Source organism: Oncorhynchus masou, chromosome 2 (genome assembly GCF_036934945.1).
Source record: "Oncorhynchus masou masou isolate Uvic2021 chromosome 2, UVic_Omas_1.1, whole genome shotgun sequence".
NCBI lineage: Eukaryota > Metazoa > Chordata > Actinopteri > Salmoniformes > Salmonidae > Oncorhynchus > Oncorhynchus masou.
In genome coordinates, this window is record NC_088213.1 from 35,726,192 (window position 1) to 35,741,038 (window position 14,847).

Genomic DNA, 14,847 nt, shown 5'->3' on the forward strand with positions numbered 1-14,847 from the left:
ACGTTAGTTCTAGTAGCTATATTGACTATGACATTTCTAATGTTGTTAGCTAATATGGTGACAATGATGTAGGCTGTGTGTAGCGGTTAGCAGTTATGATAGGAATGTTTGGCTTGGAAAGTTTTTTTTTGCCTGGTCACAGACAGCTGATGTGTTGTGTACTGAAATCCAGAAGCTAACGGAAAAGGTGGGAGGAGGAAAGCGTGTAGATGCGAGAAGGAATTATACAACGATCAAAATGTTCATGCTGTTTGTATGTGGCTGCTATGAAAGTGAACTGTGTTTGCGTGTCATCAAGGGTATATTCGTTCCCACGATTCTGTTGATTGACGTTTGTTCAACAGAAGCACACAGAACGAAACAGGGATACATATACTTGAATTTATCCAATAGAAACGCTTGTTTCCAACTGGTGGACTAATGATTACACCCTATATCAGCTAGATGCAGGCAAGAGTGTGCAAGGCGGTACTGAATGTGTCACTGTCACCTGTATTAATCACATTTCTCTCGACCTGTGCACCTACGTTGTAAACTTTTATTCGTAGGCTAGGTTTTAGCAACCTCATTATTGGTATTGGGAAAATTTGAGGATCCTGTAGTGGCCTAAACCTATCGATGTTACATTGAGCTGGGTGAATGGAATATGAATTACAGTCATCCAATATGCTGTCATAGAAATAAGGCCATGCTCCTAAAAAATATATTGGTCTCCCACATCTTAAACATCAGCAACCACCACTGGTGAAATACTGATTGTATAACACATAACACATTACATGACATGCTCATTTAGATTTTCTAAAGAGGCTGAAAGAAATAAATCGTATTTCTCCACTCCTGTTCCTGAGACTAAATTAACATTTGTTGTATAATTATACAGCAAGAAATGCATAATTCTGCATGAGTTAATATTATATTTGTGAGAGGTTATTGACCTACAGTCAGTGTCCATATTTCAGTTACTATTCTATATACATTTAAATGGGGAATATTCTGTTTATTCATGGGTACTGAGATGCATGTGAGCGGGATATCAAAGGTGCATGTCAACACTTTATCCAAGACTTTAAACGGTGTATGCGCTATACATACTGTGCACATGTAAACGTGGTCTCTATTCTAACCCAGCACCACTAACACATCACTAAACGAATCAAAGGTTGAGCAATTGAGCCTGGGGATTAGGTGAGAGTTGAGTTGGTGCAACTAGTGTGCTAGGCTAGCACAAAAAAAGGCGCACTTCCAGCATCCCCAGCCAGAACCCAGCGCATGCGCGCACACAGAAACCCAATCTACAGGCGTGACTCATGAATTTCTGATATATAGCTCTTCTGAGATATATATATATATATATTATTATTAGAATTGTTTTTATAAATGGCAACTGTACATAAATCTATATGGACGTTGAAACGCTTTGGACGTTTTTTGCCTGGGACCAAAGAAGACGGCGGTAATCCATGGAAGGTGACATGAAGTTATCTAGTCGTGAATTTTGTCCAACGTCTGTGTTGTAGGAGATGACGCTAGCTAAAGTTAGCTACCTAATGCCACTTGCTCGATAGGCTAACCAAACGTTGTATACAAATGTAGGCTAGTTTACTACATTAGTAAATAAAATACTTATAGGCCTACGCTTTACATTATGGTTAGTGAATTGAACTTGCCTCAGATGTGATGTGAATCATCCAGCTGTAGATGTTGAAAATGAAACTTGAAACTTTTCTAGATGTTTGAGCCCAGTGAAAGCGCGGGTGAATTGGTGCTCACCATTGTGGAATCTGGTCATATGTTGGTGTCCCAAGGCCACGATCTTCTGGTAAGTGAGTTGAGGTCTAACTACATTATGTCCTTTGATGTCAAAAAGTCAAGTAATTCCTGGATGGATCTGACGTTTACTGACACTGGCCATATTCAACGGGTGTTGAGCATTCGTAAATTCATCAGTTATTCTGCGCGAGAGTGCTCTGAAATCGGAGTAGATAGCCAGAATGAACAATGTCCATGCCACTTAGCTAAGAATTATGTAAATTATCAAGTCAATAAACGTTGGGTAGTTAGAAAGCAGATAGTTAATAATATTGCCTGGCAAGTTCGATGTATTAGTAGCCAACTAACGTTAGGTACAGTTGAAGTCAGAAGTTTACATACACTTAGGTTGGAGTCATTAAAACTAGTTTTTCAACCACTCCATAAGTTTCTTGTTAACAAACTATAGTTTTGGCAAGTCGGTTTGGACATCTACTTTGTGCATGACACAAGTAATTTTTCCAACAATTGTTTACAGACTGTATCACAATTCCAGTAGGTCAGAATTTTACATACACTAAATTGACCGTGCCTTTAAACACCTTCGAAAATGACAGAAAATTATTTCATGGCTTTAGAAGCTTCTGATAGGCTAATTGACATAATTTGAGTCAATTGGAGGTGTACCTATGAATGTATTCCAAGGCCTACCTTCAAACTCTGCCTCTTTGCTTGACATCATTGGAAAATCAAAAGAAATCAGCCAAGACCTCAGAAAAAAATGGTAGACCTCCGCAAGTCTGGTTCATCCTTGGGAGCAATTTCCAAACGCCTGAAGGTACCACGTTCATCTGTACAAACAATAGTATGCAAGTATAAACACCATGGGACGACGCAGCCGTCATTCCGCTCAGGAGGAAATGCTTTCTGTCCCCTAAAGATCAACAAACTTTGGTGCGAAAAGTGCAAATCAATCCCAGAACAACAGCAAAGGACCTTGTGAAGATGCTGGAGGAAACAGGTACAAAAGTATCTATATTCACAGTAAAATGAGTCCTATATCTACATAACCTGAAAGGCCGTTCAGCAAGGAAGAAGCCAGTGCTTCAAAACCGCCATAAAAAAGCCAGGCTACGGTTTGCAACTGCACAAGGGGACAAAGATTGTAGTTTATGGAGAAATGTCCTCTGGTCTGATGAAACAAAAATAGAACTGTTTGGCCATAATGACCATCGTTATGTTTGGAGGAAAAGGGGGGAGGCTTGCAAGCCGAAGAACACCATCCCAACCGTGAAACACTGGGGTGGCAGCATCATGTTGTGGGGGTGTTTTGTTGCAGAAGAGACTGGTGCACTTCACAAAATGGATGGCATCATAGGGAGGACAAGTATGTGGATATATTGAAGCAACATCTCAAGACATCTGTCAGGAAGTTAAAGCTTGGTCACAAATGGGTCTTCCAAATGGACAATGGACCCCAAGCACATTTTCAAAGTTGTGACAAAATGTCTTAAGGGCAACAAAGTCAAGGTATTGGAGTGGCCATCACAAAGCCCTGACCTCAGTCCTATAGAAAATTTGTGGGCAGAACGTAAAAAGCCTGTGCGAGCAAAGAGGCCTACAAACCTGACTGTTAGACCAGCTCTGTCAGGAAGAATGGGCCAAAATTAACCCAACTTATTGTGGGAAGCTTGTGGAACGCTACCAAAAACGTTTGACCCAAGTTAAACAATGTAAAGGCAATGCTACCAAATACTAATTGAGTGTATGTAAACTTCTGACCCAATGGAATGGCCCTAGCCCTCACCCTCTGATCCAATCGGTCCCAGACGTGCTCAATGGGATTGAGATCCGGGCTCTTTGCTATTCATGGCAGAACACTGACATTCCTGTCTTGCAGGAAATCACGCACAGAACAAGCAGTATGGCTGGTGGCATTGTCTGTCTGGAGGGTCATGTCAGGATGAGCCTGCAGGAAGGGTACCAAATGAGGGAGAAGGATGTCTTCCCTGTAACGCACAGCATTGAGATTGCCTGCAATGACAACAAGCTCAGTCCGATGATGCTGTGACACACTGTCCCAGACCATGATGGACCCTCCACTTCCAAATCAATCCGCAAATCCGACCATCACCCCTGGTGAGACAAAACCGCGACTTGTCAGTGAAGAGCACTTTTTGCCAGTCCTGTCTGGTCCAGGGACGGTGGGTTTGTGCCCACAGGCAACATTTTTTTCTGTCTGGTCTGGTGATGACCTGCCTTACAACAGGCCTACAAGCCCTCAATCCAGCCTCTGTCAGCCTATTGCGGACAGTCTGAGCACTGATGGAGGGATTGTGTATTCCTGGTGTAACTCGAGCAGTTCTTGTTGCCATCCTGTACCTGTCCCGCAGGTGTGATGTTCGGATGTACCGATCCTGTGCAGGTGTTGTTACACGTGGTCTGCCACTGCGAGGACGATCAGCTGTGTGTCCTGTCTCCCTGTAGCGCTGTCTTAGGTGTCTCACAGTACGGACGTTGCAATTTATTGCCCTGGCCACTTCTGCAGTCTTCATGCCTCCTTGCAGCATGCCTAAGGCACATTCACGCAGTTGAGCAGGGACCCTGGGCATCTTTCTTTTGGTGTTTTTCAGAGTCAGTAGAAAGGCCTCTTTAGTGTCCAAAGTTTTCATAACTGTGACCTTAATTGCCTACCGTCTATAAGCTGTTAGTGTCTTAATGTTAACAACCGTTCCACAGGTGCATGTTCATTAATTGTTTGTTTCATTGAACAAGCATGGGAAACAGTGTTTAAAGGCATTCTTTTTTATTTGGATTTTTACAGATTATTGTTGAAAGACAAAGTGACGTTTCTTTCTTTGCTGAGTTTATGTACTCAATTCACATCACAAATAGTACGGTTTGTATGAGTATTCGAACACACCTTATGACTCAATCAAAACTAATATTTAGTACAACAACATTCAGCCTCCAACAGCTGGTTGTTTGAGATGGAAGTTATCTTTCCAAATACATTTTGATGGCATGATGCTGGTCACAGGGTCTGGATTGGTTTCTGAGTCAATAGAGCCCCCTGCAGGCGTACTTATGTCATTTCAGATCATTTGAGATTGCTCCAGCTCCTGCTAACCAAAAGTAGAGCTGTGATTGCTGCATGCTCCATCTGATACTATTAAATTTATTTTTTGTCTCATTGAAGACATGTGGATTAGCTATGTGCCCTATCCAATATGACTTTGGTTTTACTACTATGACTTTTGACTGTTGTTTGTTTACAATTGTTAGTCTGTCTGATTGTTGTGATTCCACATTTTTCAGGATGGGTTTTCCTTGCTTGATGCTCCAAGCTACCTCAAAGTTCAGCAGAAATCAGATACCCTGCTGTTCCGTCTGACTGTTAAGGTAGGTTGCGAAAGCCTTTATTTGCTTTAACACCAATTTTTAAATAGTAGCTAGCTAAAGTATACAAGAGTCTACATACCAAAATTGTATTATTATTCTAGCACCTAGTTTTATATGAAACTTAGGCTAATGTTGACTACAAGGCAACACCGGAATTTTAGTCTGTAATTTCCTCAGCAATTTGTATAGTGGCAGCTTTATTTACCAAAGCCAGATTTCACACTGACATGAGCGTGGCAGACCTGATGTTTGGCAGGGGTGGCTGTGCTGAGACAACAGTGTAATTGGTCATTAAATGGCCTGATTTAAGGGGATCTGAGGCCTGACACAATGTATTTTACCAGTCTTGGAACAACTAGCTGGCTGTGAGCAGTGCTTCGGTTGCCCATGTTCTGCCAAGGGCCTGGCTTGTGAGTGATATGTAGGCTAAATAAGTGTTCTAGATAAGTGCCACTGATTAATTGTAAGTGGCGTGTCAAGCTTGTAGTCTGCTGGTTAAGATTGTCTTAGTAGCATTCGAAGAGGAGATATTGGCTAGCTCTCAAACGAAACAATGCTGTGTATGTGCAGGGGGAGAGTCGTCTGATCAGGATGCAGTTCAGTGGCACCAGGGCTGAGGCCCTGGAGGAGTGTAGCAGTGCAGTACTCAGACTGAAGGAGTACCTGCCTGTCACCACACAGAGGGGGCCCCCACCACCACCACTCAGCTGCCCCCCAACACCCAATCAGCCCCCTACCAAGACCACTGCACAGAATCAACAGGTACTCAACAACACATACACACTGAAAACATGTAGCTACATATTGTATCATGAAAGTGTATTTTGGAACATCTGAATTGGAACAGCTCCTGCAATACATTATCTAATTGAAATGAGTGCATTGCATGTTTTTTTTTTTTCACATTTAATGCTGTTCTTATTTTAAGAATGTTATTCTTCATAATGTATGAGGCAAACTATTAGTTGAGGTATTAAAGTTGCTGTTGTTACAGTAAGAATCACCCACTAGATGGTGCTATTTACAGGCATGAAAACAATATAGCTTGTTTAATACTGAATGGCCCTGGAACCAACTAGGTTAATATGGATTTTATGTATGAATCAATGACAATGTGAAATATGTTCATCCTTAACCTCCCCACACAGAAGGGGGAGAAATTAAACCAACAATAAACACCATCACACACATTTGAAAAAGCTCTCAGTGAGGATGAATGAGCCATGATGACTGAGGGAAATCATTCAATAAAGGATGCAGCTATGATGCAGCTTAACCTCCCTTGGTGTGTTGCCCTGTAAAGTCCTGTGGCATTAGTATCATCTCTTTTAACCTTGTCATCAGGCGGGTGCTGGGGAGGCTATGGCTACTGAACCGGAGGTCGTCCAGGGCTCTTTATCCATCAAACGTCTTACCCAGGTAGGTTGGTACTGACACAACACAGTGATTAGATAGATGACTGATGAATGCTGAAGGTGATGATTCATGTAATGATCACTTGATGGAGTTTGACAATCACGCAAGGTGAATAAATAGTAGCTATTTAACATTACTACTCTCACCCACTGAGCTTGAATGTAACCTACACTTACACTTCATGGGGTTGTAGTTAATCCCCGCCACTACTGAAGTGTAGGGTAGGCCAATGAAATAATGAACACCTAACTGACTTGGGAGATTATAGTTAGCCAATATCATGGCTTTAATTGTATACAAACAAATGAACAGGTCCCTGGTCTATCTATTTTTTTCTCAGCACTTCCTGGGCGAGCATGGTCTGTCCCTGCCCCTGGTGTACCGCCACAGTGCTCTGTCCCGTGGGGAGCTGGAGCCCTTTGTCCGCTTGTGTCTCTTGGACCCCAGCTTCCCTGCCTTGGTGGAGGAGGTGGAGGGGGAGCTGAGGAAAGTGCTCCAGGACTGAGGAGCTGAAGCTCATCAACATAAACAGCCAGAGAGAGACAGGTCAACTCACTACACACAGTACACATGTGGGAGGTGGGTTGTGGAAGAGTTGGGGGATGTGTTGTTCTTCATGCTGCTGATTTTGTAAATGTTTGCTGTAACATAGTGACCATTGTGTTGTAGGAGGATATTTAAACCGGCACATGTTGTGGTTTCTAGAAAAGATTTTCGAGGCAAAGAAACAAAATGTATTTTGGAGCCTTTTATTTTCAAAAATGTATTGGTCTCGTATGTTATTGGTCTGATGTTTTATTGTGGCTAGAGATACCGTAGCTCCTTCCATTTCCACCCTAATGTCAGTCCATTTGCACTGCAACACACATGGATACACTGTATTTATAGGACAGGAGTCATGCAGCTACAGCAGTGCATTTTGCTATACCAGCTTCCAAGTGATCCCACAATATTAAAGCTTCACTGAGAAAACCAAACTACCCCCAATATATCTATATATGAATACATATTGCATAGGATAATAGCCATGCTGTACAATTTCAGAAAAATAAAAATTAATGAATTAAGTTGGGAAATATAAAATGTATTTTTTTCTTCACATACAGTATTTGCTATTGTTTGAACACTCGTACCTCAACATATACAAGACATCCTAAGTTACTCTGAAAAATAAACACTTAATTGTAATTTTATTTATAACTAGATAGATATATAGTAGTCATTTTCTATAATCATTTTCAAGTAAATACTGCCAGACTTTGAATCCCTTGCATCACATTTTCACTATAATGGCTGTTAAGAGTGGACTTTCCTTTCACTAAATCAAACATAGTTTAATGACAATGAATCAGCTGTACAAAGTTATTTAAGAATATAACAGTATTTTTCAGTTCAGGACAATTTCATAAAAAAACATAATTCCTTTGGATGCAAAATAGCCACACAGACAAGGGAAAACAACAAAGTCTATTCTGGGCATCCTATTGAGTAATAATTTGCATGCGTTTTACATGATATGTAATACAAAAAGGATCACCTCTGGTTGGAGGACATGATAAAATGAATAAAAGAGACATCAAACGGCACACAAAAAAAGATGTGCACACCTTTCGTGATGGAATTAGTCATCTCTCCGTCCAGGACTGTTCATGTAAGACTGAATAAGGCATGCTTAAGACAGCCATCTTGTTCTTTTCTGCCAGTGTTACGCTGTTATTGTTTTTTCTCATAAGAGAGAGATGAGATATGCTTCATTAAAAATTGCCTGGAGCTCCCTCCTCAGATACCTTCATGTGGTCAAGATATGCAGTTAGTCATCTGTTAATGAAAATCAGGGGGAGAAAGGAATTAGTATACCCTGTGCACATGATCACATTCCTACAGTATATCACTTAGTTCAATGTTGACTTCCATATGCCTTAGATTCCTTTTTCTAAAGGACAGAATACTCACTGTAACGAGTAGCTTCTCATTTCGTATTCCTCTGGCGCACGTTTTTGTCTTTGTGGTTGTTTGTCGAATTTGTTTTCCTAGTGAAGAAATACCAAGAGTTTAGTCAGTTCCAGGGGGAAATTATGATATGTACACTACCATTCAAAAGTTTGGGGTCACTTAGAAATGTCCGTTTTTGAAAGAAAAGCACATTTTTTTTGTCCATTAAAATAACATCAAATTGATCAGAAATACAGTGTAGACATTTGTTAATGTTGTAAATTATTATTGTAGCTGGAAACGGCAGATTCTTTTAATGGAATATCTACATAGGCGTACAGAGGCCCATTATCAGCAACCATCACTCCTGTGTTCCAATAACACGTTGTGTTAGCTAATCCAAGTTTATAATTTTAAAAAGCTATTTAACTTCTTATGGCTGCAGGGGCAGTATTGAGTAGCTTGGATGAAAGGTGCCCAGAGTAAACAGCCTGCTCCTCAGTCTCCGTTGCTAATATATGCATATTATTATTAGTATTGGATAGAAAACACTCTGAAGTTTCTAAAACTGTTTGAATGATGTCTGTGAGTATAACAGAACTCATATGGCAGGCAAAAACCTGAGAAGAAATCCAAACAGGAAGTGAGAAATCTGAGGTTGGTCGATTTTCAACCCAGCCCCTATTGAATACACAGTGGGATATGGATAAAGTTGCACTTCCTAGGGCTTCCACTCAATGTGAACCGTCTTTCGAAACTTGAATGAGGCTTCTACTGTGTTGTGGATGGGAGCTCTTTGAGTCAGTGGTCTGGCAGAGAGCCAGGTCCTGGTCACGCGCATTTCACATGATAGCGACCTGCGTTCCATGGCTTCTCTACAGACATAGGAATTCTCCGGTTGGAACTTTATTGAAGATTTATGATAACAACATCCTAAAGATTGATTCTATACTTAGTTTGACAAGTTTCTTCGACTTGTAATATAACTTTTGGAAGTTTACGTCCGACGTTCGAATGGACCTGCACAAGTGTTGATTTGTGTACAAACGTGCTAACAAAAGTAGCTACTTGGACATATATAATGGACATTATCGAACAAATCAAACATTCATTGTGGAACTAGGATTCCTGGGAGTGCATTCTGATGAAGATCGTCAAAGGTAAGGGAATATTTATAATGTGATTTCTGATTTCTGTTGACTCCAACATGGCGGATAATTGTATTTATTTTCTGAGCGCCGTCTCAGATTATTGCATGGTTTGCTTTTTCCTTAAAGTTTTTTTTAAAATCTGACACAGCGGTTGCATTAAGGAGAGCTATATCTATATTTCCATGTCTAACAATTGTATTTATCAACATTTATAATGAGTTTTTCTGTAAAATGATGTGGCTCTCTGCAATATCACCGGATGTTTTTGGAACTAGTGAACGTAACGCGTCAATGTATACTGAGATTTTTTTTTTATAGAAATATGAACTTTATCAAACAAACCATACATGTATTGTGTAACATGAAGTCCTATGAGTGTCATCTGATGAAGATCATCAAAGGTTAGTGATTAATTTTATCTCTATTTGTGCTTTTTGTGATTCCTCTCTTTGGCTGGAAAAATGGCTGAATTTTTCTGTGAGTTGGTGGTCACCTAACATAATTGTTTGTGGTGCTCTCGCTGTAAAGCCTATTTGAAATCGGACACTGTGGTGAGATTAACAACAAGATTACCTTTAAACCGGTATAAGATACATGTATGTTTGAGGAATTTTAATTATGAGATTTCTGTTGTTTTTGAATTTGTTGCCCTGCACTTTCACTGGCTGTTGTCATATCATCCCATTAACGGGATTGCAGCCCTTTTAATCATTAGAAAACAGTTTTGCAATTATGTTAGCACAGCTGAAAACGTTTGTGCTGATTAAACAAGCAATAAAATTGTCCTTCTTAAAGACTTGTTGAATATCTGGAGCATTAGCATTCGTGTCTTTGATTAGAGGCTCAAATGGCCAAAAACAAATAACTTTCTAAAACTCATCAGTCTATTCTTGTTCTGAGAAATGAAGGCTATTCCATGGTAGAAATTGCCAAGAAACTGAAGATCTCGTGCAATGCTATGTACTACACCCTTCACAGAACAGTGCAAACGGGCTCTAACCAGAATAGAAAGACCACGGTTTACAGTTGCAAACCGTGGTCTGGCTTTTTATATGCTGGTTTTGGAGCAGTGGCTTCTTCCTTGCTGAGCGGCCTTTCAGGTTATGTCAATATAGGACTTGTTTTACTGTGGATGTAGATACTTTTGTACCTGTTTCCTCCAGCATCTTCACAAGGTCCTTTGCTGTTGTTCTGGGATTGATTTGCACTTTTCACACCAAAGTACATTCATCTCTAGGAGACAGAACACGTCTCCTTCCTGAGCGGTATGACGGCTGCGTGGTCCCATGGTGTTTATACTTGCATACTATTGTTTGTACAGATGAACGTGGTACCTTCAGGCATTTGGAAATTGATCCTAAGGATGAACCAGACTTGTGGAGGTCTACAATTGTTTTCGTGAGGTCTTGGCTGATTTCTTTTGATTTTTCCATGATGTCAAGCAAAGAGGCACTGAGTTTGAAGGTAGGCCTTGAAATACACCTCCACTAGACTGAAATTAAGTCAGTTAGTCTACCAGAAGCTTCTAAAGCCATGACATACGGCTGCTAGAATCCTGACTAGAACCAAAAAAATGTATCCTATTACTCCAGTGCTAGCCTCCCTACACTGGCTTCCTGTTAAAGCAATGGCTGATTTTAAGGTTTTACTGCTAACCTACAAAGCATTACATGGGCTTGCTCCTACCTATCTTTCCGGTTTGGTCCTGCCGTACATACCTACACGTACGCTACGGTCACAAGACGCAGGCCTCCTAATTGTCCCTAGAATTTCTAAGCAAACAGCTGGAGGCACGGCTTTCTCCTATAGAGCTCCATTTTTATGGAATGGTCTGCCTACCCATGTGAGAGACGCAGACTCGGTCTCAACCTTTAAGTCTTTACTGAAGACTCATCTCTTCAGTGGGTCATATGATTGAGTGGAGTCTGGCCCAGGAGTGTGAATGTGAACGGAAAGGCTCTGGAGCAACGAACTGCCCTTGCTGTCTCTGCCTGTGCGTATTATGACAATATTAAATAGCAAAGGCTTTGGTGCAGCCAGGGAAATTGAAACTCAATCACAGAGTTCTGACTTCTCCAACCATGCCCATTACAAGATCCTCCTTCATCTCCTTCTATACTTTAATATCAGCCATGTGTTTATTCGGTCTCTGATTGTAGTCAATATGACTGCCTGGGGAACTATTGTGTTTTCTATGGCAACAACATCTTCCTGATCTTCCTGTCTGGGTTGGCGCCCCCCCTTGGGTTGTGCGGTGGCGGAGATCTTTGTGGGCTATACTCAGCCTTTTCTCAGGATTGTAAGTTGGTGGTTGAAGATATCCCTCTAGTGGTGTGGGGGTTGTGCTTTGGCAAAGTGGGTGGGGTTATATCCTTCCTGTTTGGCCCTGTCCGGGGGTATCATCGGATGGGGCCACAGTGTCTCCTGACCCCTCCTGTCTCAGCCTCCAGTATTTATGCTGCAGTAGTTTGTGTCAGGGGGCTAGGGTCAGTTTGTTATATCTGGAGTACTTCTCCTGTCTTATCTTCTCCGGTCTTCTCTCTTTCTCTCTCTCTGAGGACCTGAGCCCTAGGACCATGCCTCAGGACTACCGGCCATGATGACTCCTTGCTGTCCCCACTCCACCTGGCTGTGCTGCTGCTCCAGTTTCAACTGTTCTGCCTGCGGCTATGGAACCATGACCTGTTCACTGGACGTGCTACCTGTCCCAGACCTGCTGTTTTCAACTCTCTAGAGACAGCAGGAGCGGTATAGATACTCTTAATGAACGGGTATGAAATGCCAACTGACATTTACTCCTGAGGTGCTGACTTGCTGCACCCTCGACAACTACTGTGATTATTATTATTTGACCATGCTGGTCATTTATGAACATTTGAACATCTTGGCCATGTTCGTTTATAATCTCTACCCGGCACAGCCAGAAGAGGTCTGGCCACCCCTCATAGCCTGGTTCCTCTCTAGGTTTCTTCCTGGGTTTTGGCCTTTCTAGGGAGTTTTTCCTAGCCACCGTGCTTCTACACCTACATTGCTTGCTGTTTGGGGTTTTAGGCTGGTACAGCTGATGTAAGAAGGGCTTTATAAATACATTTGATTTGATAACATAATTTTCTGCAATTTTCCAACCTGTTTAAAGGCACAGTCAACTTAGTGTATGTAAACTTCTGACCCACTGGAATTGTGATACAGTGAATTGTAAGTGAAATAATCTGTCTGTAAACAATTGTTGGAAAAATTACTTGTCAATGCACAAAGTAGATGTCCTAACCAGCTTGCCAAAACTATAGTTTGTTAACAAGACATTTGTGGAGTGGTTGAAAAACGAGTTTTAATGACTCCAACCTAAGTGTATGTAAACTTCTGACTTCACCTGTATATACGGTGCATTCGGAAAGTATTCAGACCCCCTTTTTCACATTTTGTTACTTTACAGACCTATTGTAAAATGTATTCAATAATTTTTCAATAATGCATCCTGTTTCCATTGATTATCCTTGAGATGTTTCTACAACTTGATTGGAGTCCACCTGTGGAAGGATTTTTTTTTTCAAATTGTAAAAGCATTGAAGGTCCCCAACAACAGCAGTGGCCTCCATCATTTTTAAATTGAAGAAGTTTGGAATCACCAAGATTATTCCTAGAGCTGGCCGCTAGGCCAAACTGGGCAACCGGGAGAGAAGGGCCTTGGTCAGGGAGGTGACCAAGAACCCGATGTTCCTCCGGAGATGGGAGAACCTTCCAGAAGGACAGCCATCTCTGCAGCACTTCACCAATCAGACTTTTATGGTAGAGTGGCCAGATGGAAGCCACTCCTCAGTAAAAATGCACGACAGCTCGCTTGGAGTTTGCTAAGAGGCACCTAAAGGACTTTGACCATGAGAAACAAAATTCTCTGGTCTGATGTTAGATTGAACTCTTTGGCCTGAATGCCAAGCGTCACATCTGGAGGAAAACTGGCACCATCCCTACGGTGAAACATTGTGGTGGCAGCATTATGCTGTGGGTATGTTTTTCAGCGGCAGGGACTGGGAGACTAGTCAGGATCGAGGGAAAGATGAACGGAGCAAAGTACAGAGATCCTTGATGAAAACCTGCTCAGGATCTCAGACTGGGGGCAAAGGTTCACCATCCAACAGGACAACGACTCTAAGCACAAAGCCAAGACAATGCAGGAGTGGCTTCGGGACAAGTCTCTGAATGTCCTTGAGTGGCCCAGCCAGAGCCTGGACTTGAACCTGATCGAACATCTCTGGAGTGACCTGAAAGTAGCTCTGCAGAGATGCTCCCCATCCAACCTGACAGAGCTTGAGAGGATCTGCAGAGAAGAATGGGAGAAACTCCCCAAATACAGGTGTGCCAAGAAGACTCAAGGCTGTAATCGCTGCCGAAGGTGCTTCTACAATGTACTGAGTAAAGGGTCTGAATACCTATGTGATATTTCAGTTGTTTTCTTTTTATACATTTGCAAAAATGTATAAAAAGCTGTTTTTACTTTGTGATTATGGGGTATTGTGTGTGTGGTTCAACTTTAGAATAAGACTGTAATGTAGAAAATTGTGGGGAAAGTCAAGGGGTCTGAATACTTTTCGAATGTACTGTATGTATATTGTTTTTATTGTAGTCTCGAGAGAACAGAATATTTATCATACTTACGTTGGTGCGGCTGGCTCATCATCTTCGTCACAAGGGGAGAGAAGAGGGGAAAGAGCACAAAAACAATGGAATATTAGACAACATGGTCGTCCCTCAAGTGTCCAACACTGCTCTCATATTTTCTTTCAAATGTTGATGTTAACATCTTAACTGTAATTAAATATCAAATGGATTCAATTAAATGATTGTTACATGACTGTAGCAGTTAAAAAGTTAGTCATATCACGTCAGTGTGAACTATTGCAAATTTGCAACTGATGTTAACATTTTCAATGTTTCGGTTTTCTTCAAGTTCCCTTGTGGATCCCGCGGTATGGGTCTTTTGCATGGGTTGTTCCCAAGTTCCATTTGTCATTACAGAATGCTGAAGTTATAGGAATAAAGTGAACTTTTTTTAAGTCTCCAGGTCTGCATTTTTAATTTGACAGTCTGACACTAAAAGCTCTGAGTTGTGAAAAGCAGGCTTTACGTGTACATGAATGAGCAAAAAAAAATTTTTAGTAGAATAACGTTTTTAGTGTAGAGTTGAATTACACAGCAG

General features: G+C 41.3%; 2 protein-coding genes across 5 annotated transcripts in view; one reads left to right on the top strand and one right to left on the bottom strand.

The window, feature by feature from the left end:
* The first annotated feature begins 1,287 nt into the window (after positions 1 to 1,287).
* Positions 1,288 to 14,709, top strand: LOC135504077 (meiotic recombination protein REC114-like). The gene is made up of 6 exons (XM_064922359.1): positions 1,288 to 1,470; positions 1,733 to 1,822; positions 5,071 to 5,154; positions 5,725 to 5,916; positions 6,499 to 6,573; positions 6,911 to 14,709. Exons 1-6 carry the CDS (start codon positions 1,381 to 1,383, stop codon positions 7,073 to 7,075), a joined length of 696 nt encoding a protein of 231 aa, XP_064778431.1. The 5' UTR covers positions 1,288 to 1,380; the 3' UTR covers positions 7,076 to 14,709.
* LOC135504059 (neuroplastin-like) overlaps positions 7,304 to 14,847 on the bottom strand; it is a 36,219-nt gene continuing 28,675 nt past the window's right edge. For 2 of the 4 annotated variants that reach the window (XM_064922348.1, XM_064922330.1), the window contains 3 exons: positions 14,307 to 14,328; positions 8,524 to 8,600; positions 7,304 to 8,388 (listed from right to left, as the gene is read on the bottom strand). In XM_064922348.1, coding sequence (XP_064778420.1) covers positions 8,540 to 8,600; positions 14,307 to 14,328 — 83 coding nt within the window. In that variant the 3' untranslated portion in view covers positions 7,304 to 8,388; positions 8,524 to 8,539. Of the gene's footprint in view, positions 8,389 to 8,523; positions 8,601 to 14,306; positions 14,329 to 14,847 lie in introns of those variants that run through there. The other 2 variants (XR_010450061.1, XR_010450062.1) reach the window with 2 other exon arrangements.

Bases quoted from the DNA above. Each gene is read 5' to 3' on its own strand.
- LOC135504077 (XM_064922359.1), top strand. From the start codon at position 1,381: ATGGCAACTGTACATAAATCTATATGGACGTTGAAACGCTTTGGACGT. The intron at 1,471-1,732 runs GTGACATGAAGT...AAACTTTTCTAG, and splicing joins ACGGCGGTAATCCATGGAAG to ATGTTTGAGCCCAGTGAAAG. The intron at 5,917-6,498 runs GTACTCAACAAC...CCTTGTCATCAG, and splicing joins CCACTGCACAGAATCAACAG to GCGGGTGCTGGGGAGGCTAT.